Here is a 14,949-nt window from a genome sequence, read left to right as displayed (position 1 = left end):
AAAGTTTTTTAAAATAAAAAATTAGCAGGGCATGTCCCTGTAGTCCCAGCTACTCAGGAGGCTGAGGTGGGAAGACCATATGAGCCTGGGAGGTCAAGGCTTCAGTGAGCCATGATTGCACCACTGCATTACGGCCTGGGCAACAGAGTGAGACCCTGTCTGGAAAAAAAAAAAAAAAGAACCAGAGAGCAGAAGGGTGGTTACCAGGAGTTGTGAGGGTAGGGGAAATGGGGAGGTGTTGTTCAAAGGTCTAAACTTTTAGTCATAAGATGAATAAGTTCTGGAGACCAAGTACATAGCATGGTGACTATAATTAATAATAATGTATTATATTTAAAATTTGCTATGGGAGTAGAACTTAAGTATTCTCACTATAAGAAACAAAAAAAAAAGGTAGCTATGTGAGGTGATGGATACTCAAGTTAGCTTGACTGTGGCAATCATTTCACAATACATACATATATAAAAACATCATGTTGTACATCTTGAATATATTCAATTTTCATTAGTGAATTATATCTCAACAAAGCTGAAAAAGGGGGAAAAAAGAAAAATGCATGGTGGATTCTGTTTATTCTGTTTGAATAAAAGTTATCACAACATGAATTATTTAAGATGGAAAAACTAAGTTCAAATTATAAGAAATCACACTGAAACCAATCAACATCATAACATCATTTTTTTTTTTTTGAGACAGAGTCTCGCTCTGTCACCCAGGCTGGAGTGCAGTGGCGAGATCTCGGCTCACTGCAAGCTCCGCCTCCCAGGTTCACGCCATTCTCCTGCCTCATCCTCCCGAGTAGCTGGGGCTACAGGCGCCCACCACTATGACTGGCTAAATTTTTGTATTTTTTTAGTACAGACGAGGTTTCACTGTGTTAGCCAGGATGATCTCGATCTCCTGACCTCGTGATCCACCCGCCTGGGCCTCCCAAAGTGCTGGGATTACAGGCGTGAACCACTGCGCCCGGCCAACATCATATTTTTAAATACGATACTAAGGCAGTGATTCTCACCTTAAGTACAACTTTAAAAATCCAGCTCCTCAGCACCTATTATAGAAGTAATGAATCTGGAAATCTGAGGGTGGGGTCATGAGCACATGTCTTTTTTAAAGTTTCAAAGTTGATTCTGATGTCCTGCCAAGAGTTGAGAACCCTGGCCCTACAGTAGAGATAACTGAGCGCCTTGTTACTCAAAATGTGGCCCAGGGACCACCAGCAGCAGCAGCATCAGTGCCCTGTGAGAAATGCAGAGTCGCCGGGCGCGGTGGTTCACGCCTGTAATCCCTGCACTTTGGGAGGCCGAGACGGGCGGATCACGAGGTCAGGAGATCAAGACCATCCTGGCTAACACGGTGAAACCCCGTCTCCACCAAAAATACAAAAAATTAGCCGGGCGCGGTGGCGGGTGCCTATAGTCCCAGCTACTTGGGAGGCTGAGGCAGGAGAATGGGGTGAACCCGGGAGGCGGAGCTTGCAGTGAGGGGAGATCGCGCCACTGCACTCCAGCCTGGGGGACAGAGCGAGACTCCGCCTCAAAAATAAGGAAAAAAAGAAAAAGAAATGCAGAGTCGGCCAGGCATGGTGGCGCACACCTGTAAACCCAGCACTTTGGGAGGCCCAGGCGGGCGGATCACATGAGGTCAGCAGTTTGAGATCAGCCTGGCCAACATGGAGGAACCCCGTTTCTACTAAAAATACAAAATATTAGCCGGGCGTGGTGGCGGGTGCCTGTAGTCCCAGTTACCCGGGAGACTGAGGCAGGAGAATGGCGTGAACCCAGGAGGCGGAAGCTGCAGTGAGCCTAGATCGCACCACTGCACTCCAGCCTGGGCGACAGGGCAAGACTCCACCTCAAAAACAAAAAACAAACAAACAAACAAACAAAAAATTAGCCGGGTGTAGTGGTGAGCACCTATAATCCCAGCTACTTGGGAGGCTGAGGCATGGGAATCGCTTGAACTTGGGAGGCGGAGGTTGCAGTGAGCCGGGATCATGTCACTGCACTCCAGCTTGGGCAACCAGGGGGACTGTCTCAAAAAAAAAAAAAAAAAAAAAAAAAAAAAAAGAAATACAGAATCTCAGCTCTACCCAAAACCTACTACATCATATCTGCATTTGAACAAGATCTCCAGGTGATCTGTAGACAGATCAAAGTCTGAGAAGCACTCTTTATAGAGTTCCCATTGCTACAGAGGTGTAAGAAATACCGAACCACGTTACAAAGTTGAATACCTCATGAAACTTTCTATGAAGGAGAAACAGGAATGGAACAAGGTGGGAGATAAAATGTTACTTGTGATATAAAGGAATGTCACGTTATGCAGCATCTAATTAGGAGTAATATTCAAATAGAAGTCTGCATACTTTATTTGTTTATTTTAGAGATAAGGTCTCACTGTCACCCAGGCTGGAGTGCAGTGGCGCAATCATGACTCACTGCAGCCTCAAACACCTGGGCTCAAGCAATCCTCCTCCCTCAGCCTCCTGAGTAGCTGGGACTACAGGCACACACCACTGCGCCCAGCTAATTTATTTTTTATAAAGACAGGGTCTTGCTTTGTTGCCCAGGCTGTGCACATTTTAAAACTTGCAATAACATTCCTTATTCCAAATGAATCCCACTTCCAGATGCCCCCTCCACTGGCAATAGTTACACTTTCACTGAGAGAAATGAATCTACCTTGTAATCTCCAGGTAGCTTCAGTACTGTCCACTGAGCTAGTGTGTATGTTGAGGGGAATCCTTGTGAAGGAATGAAGAAACAAAGCGTGTGGTGGCAAGATAAGACAGGATCATTTACATGGGTGACCCTATGCTGGGGGCCTTGGAGTGTTATGTGAACACCTCTGCACTAGTTTCAGAGGACTATTTGGAAATGGTGACATTTATTGCCAGAAAAACTAATTCTCCACATCTTGTACAAACATTTTCTTCTGAGCCCTTTGTTCTTGGCCAGCTCTCAGAGAAAAAGCGGTTAACTGTCATCCAGTATAATGATTCCTTGATTAATATATCTTCTGGAAACAAAGCTCCAGTATAATGAAGGCAGCCATATTGAAAACAAATGAACTCTCAGTCCCATGCAGCAGCCCTGGCATGCATTCTAGGGCTCATCAGCAATGCAATTGTTAATCTGCTCATATGCATCAGAGCAGGGACAACATCACCTCCCTTCACAGCTTCTATTTATTTATTCTGAATTAAGTTGGCACTAAGCAAAATAACAAAACCAGAAAACTACATTCAGATTCTAAAGGTTTCCTTTTTGGTACCCTTCAACTTGCCCAAGGATGGCCACAACCACTTCAAAAACCACACATCATACATGAACACTTGAAGTTTACAAGCATGTTCCCCATAATGAGCCTGCAGAGTAGTTAGAGCATGAATAATTCCTATTCCAAAGATGTAAAAAATACAGTGGAGCGGGGGCCTCATAAAACCTAACCAACGTGTCCAAGGTCACACTACAGTAAAGTACAAAATAGCAACAAGAATCTAGGAATCTTAGGGTAACTTCATTATAACAAAATGTATTACAGCTTGGTGGTAAGAGGAGGGAAACAATAAAATCAAGTTAGAATCTATCAGTTAGGAATTGCCTTCAGCTGCCAGTTGAGGCCTACAATAACAGTGGCTTAAACAAGGTAGAGTTTCTTATTCCTTCCTTCTAAATAAAGGAGGAGGCAGGCAATCAAAACTCATTTGGTGACTCTTTTATCAGCAGTGACTGCAGGGCCATCTATTTTTCTGCTCCACTATTCTCAGTGCTTGGGTTCCAACCTCAAAGTAACCTCATGGCCCAGGGTGGCTACCGTGAGCTACACAGCCTTGCTCCTGGTAGCAGGTGGGAGGAAGGTGGTAAGGGGAAAAAGGTATTCTGTGCAGTTGAGTGTGAACCCCCTTTAAAGAACTTTCCTGGCAACCCCATTCAACAACTTTTACTTGTATCTCATTAACAGGCTGGAAGAAGTAGCTTCATAGGCGGGTACATTGCTGCATCCAGAAATACAGGGGTTCCGTTGACCAAAAAAGGAGGAAATGAGGAAAAAAGGAGGCAACCAGGAGTCCATGCTACAGAATCCTATTCTGTCACTCACTTGCTGTGTGACCTTGAGGAGATTATTCACCCTTTCTAGGTCTCAGGTTCCTCATCTGTTAAATGAAGGAAACAATCACACCTACTGCATAGGATTGGTACCAGGACTAAATGAGAAAAACACACCGAAAACAACTGGAATTGTCTCGGCACCCAATGCACAATAAATATTAACTTGTTATTTGATTATCTTAGCCCAGTGCATTTCCAAATTCCTTTCCTACTCTAGCTTCCCCTCCATTTCCAAAATTGGAAAGGAATTTACATTAGTTATTTGTACCTGCTGACAGAGGACTCTAGTGTAAATGAATCTCAGTCACAGGTCACCTCAATCAGACAAATGCATTTCATGCCTTTCCTTTCTAATTATACAATGAAATTATCTCCCAGACATCCACACAGATCAGATATTTTGGACAGAATTGGATGAAGAAATTGAGCTTACATTCTCCAACAGGTGGGGCCTAGAGACAATCCTAACCAGATCTTTGGAGAGACCAAACAAAGGGAATATTAAAGAATTTAGGCTGGCACAGTGGTGTGTGGCTGTAATCCCCTCTACTTGGGAGGCAGAGGCAGGAAGATCCCTTGAGCCCAGAAGTTTGTCGAGCCTGAACAACATAGCAAGACCCCATTTCTACAAAAAAAAGGTCTCTCTCATGCAAAATAATTCCAAAAAAAAAGTATGTAGATACTCTACCCTTGAAGAGGTATAGCATAATTCTTTACTCCTTAAGTGTAGCATAACTCTTACTCCATAGCGACTTCCTTCACTTTCTACAGTATGGAAAGAGAGGAAAAAGGCTGAACTTTTAAAAAAAATTTCTTTTTAAGAACTACTGCAATGGGGTCTTGCAGTTGGGGAGGGAGAGTGGACGCCAATGCCAAAAAGAGTAACTGTAAAGCAGAGAAACTTCACAAACACTACCTCTGCCAGGTAATCAAGGTCAGTATCAATAGAAAAGTCATGATAATAATATATACCCTTGAATTGTGATAAAAATGGCACTTTACCTCTGTGATCTTCTTCTCAAACATCCATAAGCCAGTCTGATCATGAGAAAAACATCAGAGAAATCTCAACAGGGGAACAACATACAAAACATGTGACCAGTACTCTTCAAAACTGTCAAGTGTCATCAAAAACAAGGAAAATCTGAGAAACTGTCATAGCCAAAGGGAGCCTCAGGAGACATGACAACTAAATGTAATACAGTCTCCTATATGGGATACTGCAACACAAAAAAAGGACCTTAAGCAAAAACTAAGAAAATCTGAATCAAGCATGGAGTTTAATCATATATCAAGGTAAGTTCATTAATTGTGACGAATCTACCATACTAATGTAAGATGCTAATAATCAGGGTGTAGGGTATATGGGAGCTCTTTGTACTATCCTCACCATTTTTCTGTAACTCAAAACATATTCTAAAAAACAAATTTTATTTTTTAAATTTACTTTTTCTTAATTCATTTTTTGTCCTTGGTATAACTTGGAACAATTTTTTTTCCCTTGGTATAACTTGGAACAAATTTTGTTTTTAAAAAGAAGAAAGAAAGAAAAGAATGGTCCACAGCTCCTACCTCCACCCCCATGAGCCCATCCCCACCACAAGGACAAGCTTACAGTTCCTGAAGGTGAGGCCGACAGCTGCGGAGGAGCAAGGACTTGTTCCAGTTGCTTCTAAACAAGGGGCCAGGCCTCCGCCAGAGCCTTCTCCTTACTGCCCTGTGTCAGGCTATCCAAGCTTCCTCCTCAACCTTTACCCTGCCCTATGCCCTGAAACTACCAGACACGTATTTTCCTCTTGTACTTAATTGATAGCAGCATTTCCCTCATACACGTGTCAAGTACTATAAATTCCCCTAGAACACATCCCATGTCTTCCATTGATGAAGGGGAACACTGCCACATTATCAGTGCATGAAGCTACTATCTTGAAAAGGGGTCTGCATGACAAGTTACGCTAGACTACTTATGCCAATGTAACTGCCCTCACCAGAGAGACACTGTCTTGAATTTTGCCCCTTTGGCTTCTCCCACACCAGTGGAGCAGTTCACAAGGAGCCTGGGAGAAACTCTCCAAGATCTAACTTAGCACATGGGCAAACTTCTGTAAATTATGTTGGAAGTTATCTTTCTGCTTATCTCCTAATATCGTAAAATGTAAAGTTGGAAGCCTCATCCTTTCAATCAATAAAGCAAAAGCTAAGGCCCAGAAAGATGCTATAAATTGCTGGATGCTACAAAGCTAATTGACAGATGGGATTAGAACCAAGTGTTCAAAGGATTAGTCTCTAAGCACCATTGGATGAAAAGCTGAAATGACCTAAGGGAAAACAGTGAATGCGTTGTCCTCAGAATATAATATGCCAGTGAAGTTATAGAACCGCTGGATGAATAGGGTCAGAGAGGGAAAAAAAACAGAACGAAGGGATGCACTCTGGTTAAAAATAGGTCATAGGATGATCAACTCACCTCTGATTTGCTCTAATCACTTTGAACATAATTGCTTATGTCACAATAATGAGCTTTCAATGGACAATTAAAGAAAAGTTGAACGTTGGCTGGGCACAGTGGCTCGCACCTATAATCCCAGCACTATGGGAAGCTGAGGCAGGCATATCACCTGAGGTCAGGAGTTCGAGACCAGCCAGGCCAACTCAGCAAAACCCTGTCTCTACTAACAATATGTAAAAATCAGCCAACATGGTCACAGGCACCTGTAATCCCAGCTGCTTGGGAGGCTGAGACTACTCGGGAGGCTGAGACTACTTGGGAGGCTGAGGCAGGAGAATCACTCGAACCTGGGAGGTGGAGGTTGTAGCGAGCTGAGATTGTGCCACTGCACTCCAGCCTGGGCAACAGAGCGAGACTCTATCTTAAAAAAAAAAAAAAAAAAAGATGGGCCGGGTGCAGTGGCTCACGCCTGTACTCCCAGCACTTTGGGAGGCCGAGGTGGGCAGGTCAGAAGGTCAGGAGTTCAAGACCAACCTGGCCAATATGATGAAACCCTGTCTCTAATAAAAATACAAAAAAAATTTAGCCGGGCATGGTGGCACATGCCTGTAGTCCCAGCTCCTTGGGAGACTGAGGCAGGAGAATTGCTTGAACCCAGGAGGCAGAGGTTGCAGTGAGCCGAGATCGCGCCACTGCACTCCAGCCTAAGCGACAGAGGAAGACTCTTGACTCAAAAAAAAAAAAAAAAAAGAATAGAAAAGTTGAGCATTATTACCAGGCCATGTTAAAGTAATTCATATGGCTTAAGAAATATCAAAGGAAGAACTAGCCTCAGTCTTTGGGAGTCCCCTACAATTAAGATATTTCTAAGAGATACATGAACTCCAAAGAAAAGCAACTACATTTGATTATTAAATGATGACACTGCAGATTTACCTTTTTCCTCTGCCAACATGAAATTCATAACTATTCCCAAGTGAAGAAAAATGCAGACTCAACTGTGAAATATTTTATCAATAATAAGAAAAAGGAGACATAAAATAAGTGCTAATAATTTTATAGGTATTTACTATGGGCTTGGCCATGTTCTAAGGGCACTATATACATTAACTCATTTAGTCTTCAAACCCAATGCAATAGGATTTACTATTATTCAAATTTAGAAATATAAATAAAGAATAGAAGAGAGGTTAGATAACTTGTCCAAAGTCACACAGTTAGCCACTGGTGAGCCAAAAAATGAACCAAGGCAGTCTGATTCTCTCATATCAAACTGATATCCACCATGGACTTCTTTATATTCTTAATTACCTTCTTTAAAGTGTAATAGTCTTACCTTCCCTAATTCTATGGCATAGTCTTTAAAAGCAGAGAGCCTATTTTATATATCTCTTTATATTGCCAGTATTTTAGGCACCATTTTGCACACATTATATTGATGGGGATAACTAGACAGGTGTTTTTTTCTTTTTGAGATAGAGTTTCACTCTTGTTGTCCAGGCTGGAGTGCAGTGGTACGATCTCAGTTCACTGCAACCTCCACCTCCCTAGTTCAAGCAATTCTCCTGCCTCAGCCTCCCGAGTAGCTGGGATTACAGGTGCCTGCCACCACGTCTGGCTAATTTTTTGTATTTTTGGTAGAGACGGGGTATTGTCATGTTGGCAGGCTGGTCTCAAACTCCTGACCTCAGGTGATCCACCTGCACTGGCCTCCCAAAGTGCTGGGATTACAGGCGTGAGCCACTGTACCTGGCCCAGTTCTTCTTAGAGAATGTGATAAGTACAGGATTTTTAAACAACATGTAAATATAGTTTCCATGGAACTTAAAATAACTTTCTCAAAATAAATTAGACAACTTTGGAATTCAAATAACGAAACACAGTAAGCTGGTGGTCCCGAGAACTAATGCAGTTTTCAACACTATCTAACTAGACAAAGCCACAGACTCTGAGAGGATACGACTTGACATGTTATATGAATCAATTAAACAAAACTCTACGACTTGCAACACACAACAGAGGCGACTGAGGTTCAGCTATACCTAGTTGCATAATTTTAGATAAAACCTAACATTTCTGAGTCTCAGTTTACTCATCTTTAAGATGGAAACAATAAAACTTACCCTCTTCCCTCTCAGTTTGTTGTAAGAATCCAATTAATTGCAGTTGTGAAAGCCCTTCATAAGTAGAAAAGCACCACATAAATGTAAAGTACTTCTAAAATACAGCAAGCAGCATGCAGGTATAAATGTGCGGAGCATCAATAGTAATTGACTTGTATTAGCAGTCATTGTGATCACCTGAAAAAACACGGACTTCCACTTCAAAAAAAACCTGCATTCAAATCACCATTCCAGTATTTATTAGCTGAGGGACTGTGGATAAGTTGCTTAAATGTTTGTGAGCATCAGTCTTTTCAATGATAAAATGAAGAAAATAATATCTACCTCACAGGTGATAACATTAAGAAGCACCTGGTACACAGTGAACACAGTGAATGTTCTTCTGTGCCCTCGTACTGATGACATTAAAGTTATTTTACTCAAAGCAGAACAGACAACAGTTATATCAGTCCTTCCAGGGTTTACCATAAACACATCAAAATATAGAAAGAGTAAATTTATTTCGTATTTAATAAGCCCTATTATGTGCCTACTACTCTTCCAGATATTGGAAGGAGGATCCACAATCTTGCATATCTTCCCTTTGGAGAAATAATATTAAAATGTTGTATGTCAGGCAGAGATTCTCAAATCTTTTTGAGAATCTGATGAATGCTATGGCATTTCTCCCCAAGGAAAGCTACAAAGCTTTTAGGGGACAATAAAAGAGATATAGGAGAATATTTTCATGACCTTGGATAGAAATCATGTTCTTAATGAGGGTGAGGGGGGAAGAGACACAAATTATAAAGGAAAAGATTCATAAATTCATCTATACTGAAATGAAGAATTTCCACATCAAAAGAAACCATAGAGAAAATGAAAAAGTAAGCCAGAGTTGAAGAAGATATTTGTAACACACATAACGAACAAAAGTTGAGATTCCTGGGTAAACAAAGAACTCCAATAAATCAATAAAAAATAATAGGCAAAATGCTGTGGTATATATTTATACAATGAAAACAAAACAAAGAAAAAACCGACCAGGCATGATGGCTCACGCCTGTAATCCCAGCACTTTGGGAGGCCAAGGCAAGTGGATCACCTGAGGTCAGGAGTTCGAGATCAGCCTGGGCAACATGGCAAAACCCCGTCTCTACGAAAAATACAAAACTTAGCTGGGCATGGTGGCATGCACCTGTACTCCCATCTACTTGGGAGGCTGAGGCAGGAGAATCACTTGAATCTGGGAGGCAGAAGTTGCAGTGAGCCGAGATCACACCACAGCACTCCAGCCTGGGCAACAGAGTAAGACTCTGTCTCAAAACAAACAAACAAAAACCCACAGCTACACGTAACAATACAAATAAATCTTACAAACTTAATGTTGAGTGAAAAAAGGACCTGGACTAAAAGAGGGATGTTAGTATAAATAACATTATCAGTAGCCTTTATCCTCACTTCTTCCCCCACCCAAGCTACCTTTCCACTATGGTGACTATCCTTGATTTGCCTGGGACTGAGGAGTTTCCATAAATGGGGCACTTTCAGTTTTAAAAGCTGGAACAGTCCTGGGAAACTGGGAAGAGTTGGTCACCCAATCTTGTCTGCCTATTCCCCCCACCCTCCACTTCTTGCCCTTGGCTAGCACTAACTAGCACTAACGCAGTGGCACTAATACACCAATCTTAGTTGTGCAGATAGAGATGAAGAATATGCAATCAATAACAAAGAAAAAAAACAAGAAACAAAAATGAAGTTGATCATAATTGCCAGGCTGTATAAATCAACCATGAAATCCTTTAAGCTACTGAGGAAATCCACAATGGAAACTAAGTCCCATATGTTAGTCTGTGGAAATCTCCATGTTTGTCTCATGGGTTTTCATCTGATCTACTAAAAAGGACAAGTTAGCCAAAGGAACTATTTCTTAGAATTTAACAATCAGTGTTGGGGTGTGATTTCTCTCCTAATTATGTGGAGTTTGCAAAGTGCATCATCCTTTTGAACCAGCAACATGAATATTATCTGGGAATGTGTCAAAATGAAAATTCTCAGGCCCTATCCCAGACCAAGTGATCAGATACTGAGTGTGTACAAGGCCTTCAGGCAATTCTGATACATGTGGCAAAAGTTTGAGAACCACTGGATTACTATACCCACATCCTCTCTTCCTTTTTTGTGATGGGCATTCGGTGGATTAGTAAGACACCCCCAAGAATTCAGGTGTTGTGTCTAGTTTTCATATTACCACTCTCTCTCAGGTCAGGCAATTAAGGATCTTGGATACCACCATCAACAGTAAATATTTCACATAGTGCCAGATGTACGATACCTTAGCCTCAGCACATGAAACCCAAACAAGGGAATACTCTCTGCTCCCTATTTACTTTCCTGCATCTGCTTATTAATTTCATGCATCATGAACTGCTACAGAATTAACTTTCACTGGCCGGGTGCAGTGGTCCCTGTAATCCCAGCACTTTGTGAGGCTGAGGTGGGAGGAGTTCAAGACCATCTTGGCCAACATGGTGAAACCTCGTCTCCACTAAAAATACAAAAATTAGCCAGGCATGGTGGTGCACACTTGTAATCCCAGCTACTCTGGAGGCTGAGGCATGAGAATCGCTTGAACCTGGGAGATGAAAGTTGTAGTGAGCGGTGACCACGCCATTACACTCCAGCTTGGGCAACAGAGCGAGACTGCCTCAAAAAAATAAAAATAAATAAAAAATAAACCTTCACTGAATTGACCTCAGTACTTGATTGCCTATAATTCTGCAAAAATAAAAAACAAAAAATAATAATAATCAACTGAACTTTTAATTTTAGAATCATGTATTTTATTACTTTAAAAGCTGGAAAACATAACAAATACATTTTATAAAGAAGGTGAGCTCAAGATCAACTATCATCCTTTGTTGTAAGATGAAATTGTGATTAATCAAACCCAGTTTTTTTTTTTTGAGACGGAGTCTTGCTCTGTCGCCCAGGATGGAGTGCAGTGGCTCCATCTCTGCTCACTGCAAGCTCCACCTCCCAGGTTCACACCATTCTTCTGCCTCAGCCTCCTGAGTAGCTGGGACTACAGGTGCCTGCCACCACACCCGGGTAAATTTTTTTTTTTTTAGTAGAGATGGGGTTTCACTGTATTAACCAGGATGGTCTCGATCTCCTGACCTCATGATCTGCCCGCCCTGGCCTCCCAATGTGCTGAGATTACAGGCTTGAGCCACCGCACCCGGCCAAACCCAATTTTCTTAACATCATTTTAAAAACACACACACATTTATTTCCAAGGATGCCCTACAAGGACTGTCCTGTGCTCAGAACCTGCCTGGGGCTCTTGGCCTTTGAATGAAAAGAACCCATTCCAGACATTTCATAATCTCAAGTCATTACTTGCTTTCTGCTGGGTAGATAAAATACAGGATGATTCCACTTATTATGATTTTAAAAAGGTAAAACTAAACAATATTTTATAGAGATGCATATGTATATGGTAAAACTATACAGAATAAAAAGGAAATAATAATCACAAAGGTTAAAAAAAAAGGGTTACCTGTAGGGGAGAGAGGAGGCTAAGTCTGGAAGGGATGGGAATCCATTTTTAAGGAACTGACTATATCCTATTTCTTGACTTGAGCATGAGTCACAAGAGTTTTTACTTTATAATTTACAAATTTTACATGCTCTTCTGTATGTATGTTGCAAAAATAAATAAATGCACTTACACAACCACTCCAAAATTCAGCAGGGAGAGAAGGAAGAGTTCACAGACTACCTTAAGTTCATAAACCCCAGGTTTATGGTTATCAAGCTATGTGAGATCAGAGAAAAGTAAACTCTTTAGATTGTAAAATGGTAAGGGTAGGAGGGAGCACTGAGAACAGGAAAAGTGAAAAACTGAAAAGGTGATGCAGAAAAAACATGAAGCTTCTGCGTCAGTTCACACCCTCTCACTTGGAGGAGAGCAACATCTAGCACAGACATAACTAACAAATGCCCAAGCTTGGTAAGGAATGTGTTAGTGTCTGAAAAACATGTTAACTAATAAGGGGAAAGTGGAGCTCAGCTTGTAAAGCAATGTAAACTATCAAATAATTTCTTCTAAAAGAAATAAATCCAAAAATTGCAAGTTTAACCCTCTTACTCATTCCATAACATCGTCCTGACACCCTTTAATGAAAAAAGGGCACATAAATGGTTAGAAAACTACAAACACCAATTACTGAATGCAAAAAATACACAATGTCATGTCTCAGCAAAATATTATCAAATAATCTAGAAAAGCCTTTGCCAGCCTTGGGAAATTAGGGAACTGGTGAAAACTAACTACAAAATGTCATTTCCACATTGGAATAAGTACACATATTGCAGCTAAATGATAAACACACATCTGGATCACATCTAGTCTGAACTCCAAAAGAGGTCTTCACTGTACAGTCTTGTGAGAGTGAAGCTTTCTGCTGAAGGTAACAGGAATCTAAGGTGGCCCACCCTGTTTAAATCCACAGGTCAGACATGGCGGTATATCTTTGTAAAGTTTTTTTCATTGTACTCTTGCAAGAAATATTCACTTATATCCAGCAACTATTCATTATTTCACTAGCTCTGGGTTTACACTGAACAAAATTACCAATTATGTTCAAAACTGGTGTTCACATAGACAGCCAAATGCCTTATTTTGATGAAAAGTTGTAGTAATGAGCATGGAGATTTATTTTTATGGTTCCAAGATTCTACCAAGGGCATTAAATTGACTATTTCTTCAAGATGTTCTTCTCAAGTTTTCCTTTCACCTACTTTCTACCCTCCATTTGTTCCGCACAGATACAATATCTTCCCTATTTCTCCAACTTTCTCTTAGTGGTTAAGGCAGTCACACAGAAAAGGTTCTCCACTTCATGGAACATTCACTATATTCCACTTTCTAACGAGGCTCTCAGTGAATCGTTCTCCCCCGACTCTCTCACTTCCCTATCTCCCTTTTGTTGTCAGTCCCCCCAGGTTTGTTCTTCCCTCTTGTTTTCAGATAACTCGGATTACCCAGTTGGAACCAAAGGCCAAAGAATTTCCTCTCTATTATGTTTGATTGAAAAGCCGCCCGGGAAGAGGGAAGGGGTGTGGATCTACACGTATTCACTCTTTCACTAATGCGCCAAACTATTTGATCCGTGCCGCTTTTGTGTACCCAAAACACACTATCATAAAAGTAATTATAGGCCCGAAAATGATTCTCAGCCCAAATGAATGGCCTTTTGGGATGCTATATTCTGGACTTCTCTTTGCGTGGGGGAGGGTCTCACAAATAACGAAAACAAGTCCTACAGAAAATTGGTGAGCTCGGCGGCTGGGGGAGGGAGGGAGAGGGTCACAGGTCCGAAGTTCAAGGGACGCCGAAACAGGACTTGACTCACTTATGAGCACGTGCTCTGACTTGGCTGGGGCGTCGCATGCAAACCCCTCGGGAGGGGTCGCTGACCACCGAGACGGCCACTGGCCTCTGACTCATCCAGAGATAAGTCATCACCTAGGCCACAAGTCCCAAGCCAGCAGCTCCTGGATTTAGTGTGCACGGAAAATCTGGAGTTTCAGCTGCACGACCACTAGCAGTCAGAGACGGGTCTGAATTTCCTCGGGCTCGGCCGGAAAGTGTGGATGGCGATGGAAAGGCCACCCTTCCCGAGTCTGGCCTCCGAGAGTTAAAGCCGGTCCCATCCCGGCGCGTGAAGGAGCAGCCGCTGTGTGGGGCGGACCCGAGCGGCCCCAGAGCGCGCTGCTCCGGGTCCCCGCCGCCCCGTTCCCCGCGCCCGCGCCTCTCACCTGCGGCCGAGTGGCCCGAGAGCGCACGGCCCCGGGCGCGGCGCTGGCCACCAAGCTCGCGGCGCTCGCGTAGCTCTTCCTCCTCGTCCTCCCGCCGCCGGCCCTCAGCCATGGGCGAGGCGCGGGGCGCAGCCGCGGGATGGCCGGCGAGCTGCGGCCCCGGCGCCCCAGAACGCGGGTACCCGGCCCCACGCCACCGCCCTCGGGCCGGGGGGAAGGCGGCTCCCGGAGAGGAGGCGTCGGCGGCGGCTGTGGAAATGGCCACCTCCGCGAACTCCACCTGCAGCCGGCCCGGCAGCGGCCGGGCGCGGGCCGAGCCGATTCCCCGCCTCCTTGCGGCGTCCCGGCGGCCTCTCAATCCCTGGCCTTTCCCACTCCCACTCCCGCTCTCTTCCCCCTTCCTCTTTCCCTTCCCCGCCCCGCAGAGCTCCACCGCGGATCGGGCGGGTTCGGGCC

General features: G+C 43.1%; 1 protein-coding gene across 4 annotated transcripts in view; it reads right to left on the bottom strand.

The window, feature by feature from the left end:
* Positions 1 to 14,857, bottom strand: part of LOC105463471 (SH3 domain containing 19) — a 197,048-nt gene extending 182,191 nt beyond the window's left edge. For 2 of the 4 annotated variants that reach the window (XM_011710564.3, XM_071092928.1), the window contains exon 1: positions 14,494 to 14,857. In XM_011710564.3, coding sequence (XP_011708866.2) covers positions 14,494 to 14,605 — 112 coding nt within the window. In that variant the 5' untranslated portion in view covers positions 14,606 to 14,857. The remainder of the gene's footprint in view (positions 1 to 14,493) is intronic. The other 2 variants (XM_011710566.3, XM_011710563.2) reach the window with 2 other exon arrangements.
* Positions 14,858 to 14,949: the final 92 nt, after the last annotated feature.

Source organism: Macaca nemestrina, chromosome 3, assembly GCF_043159975.1.
Source record: "Macaca nemestrina isolate mMacNem1 chromosome 3, mMacNem.hap1, whole genome shotgun sequence".
NCBI classification, from domain to species: Eukaryota; Metazoa; Chordata; class Mammalia; order Primates; family Cercopithecidae; genus Macaca; species Macaca nemestrina.
Note: the sequence above shows the minus strand (reverse complement) of the source record. Positions and strands in the feature narration are given on the sequence as shown.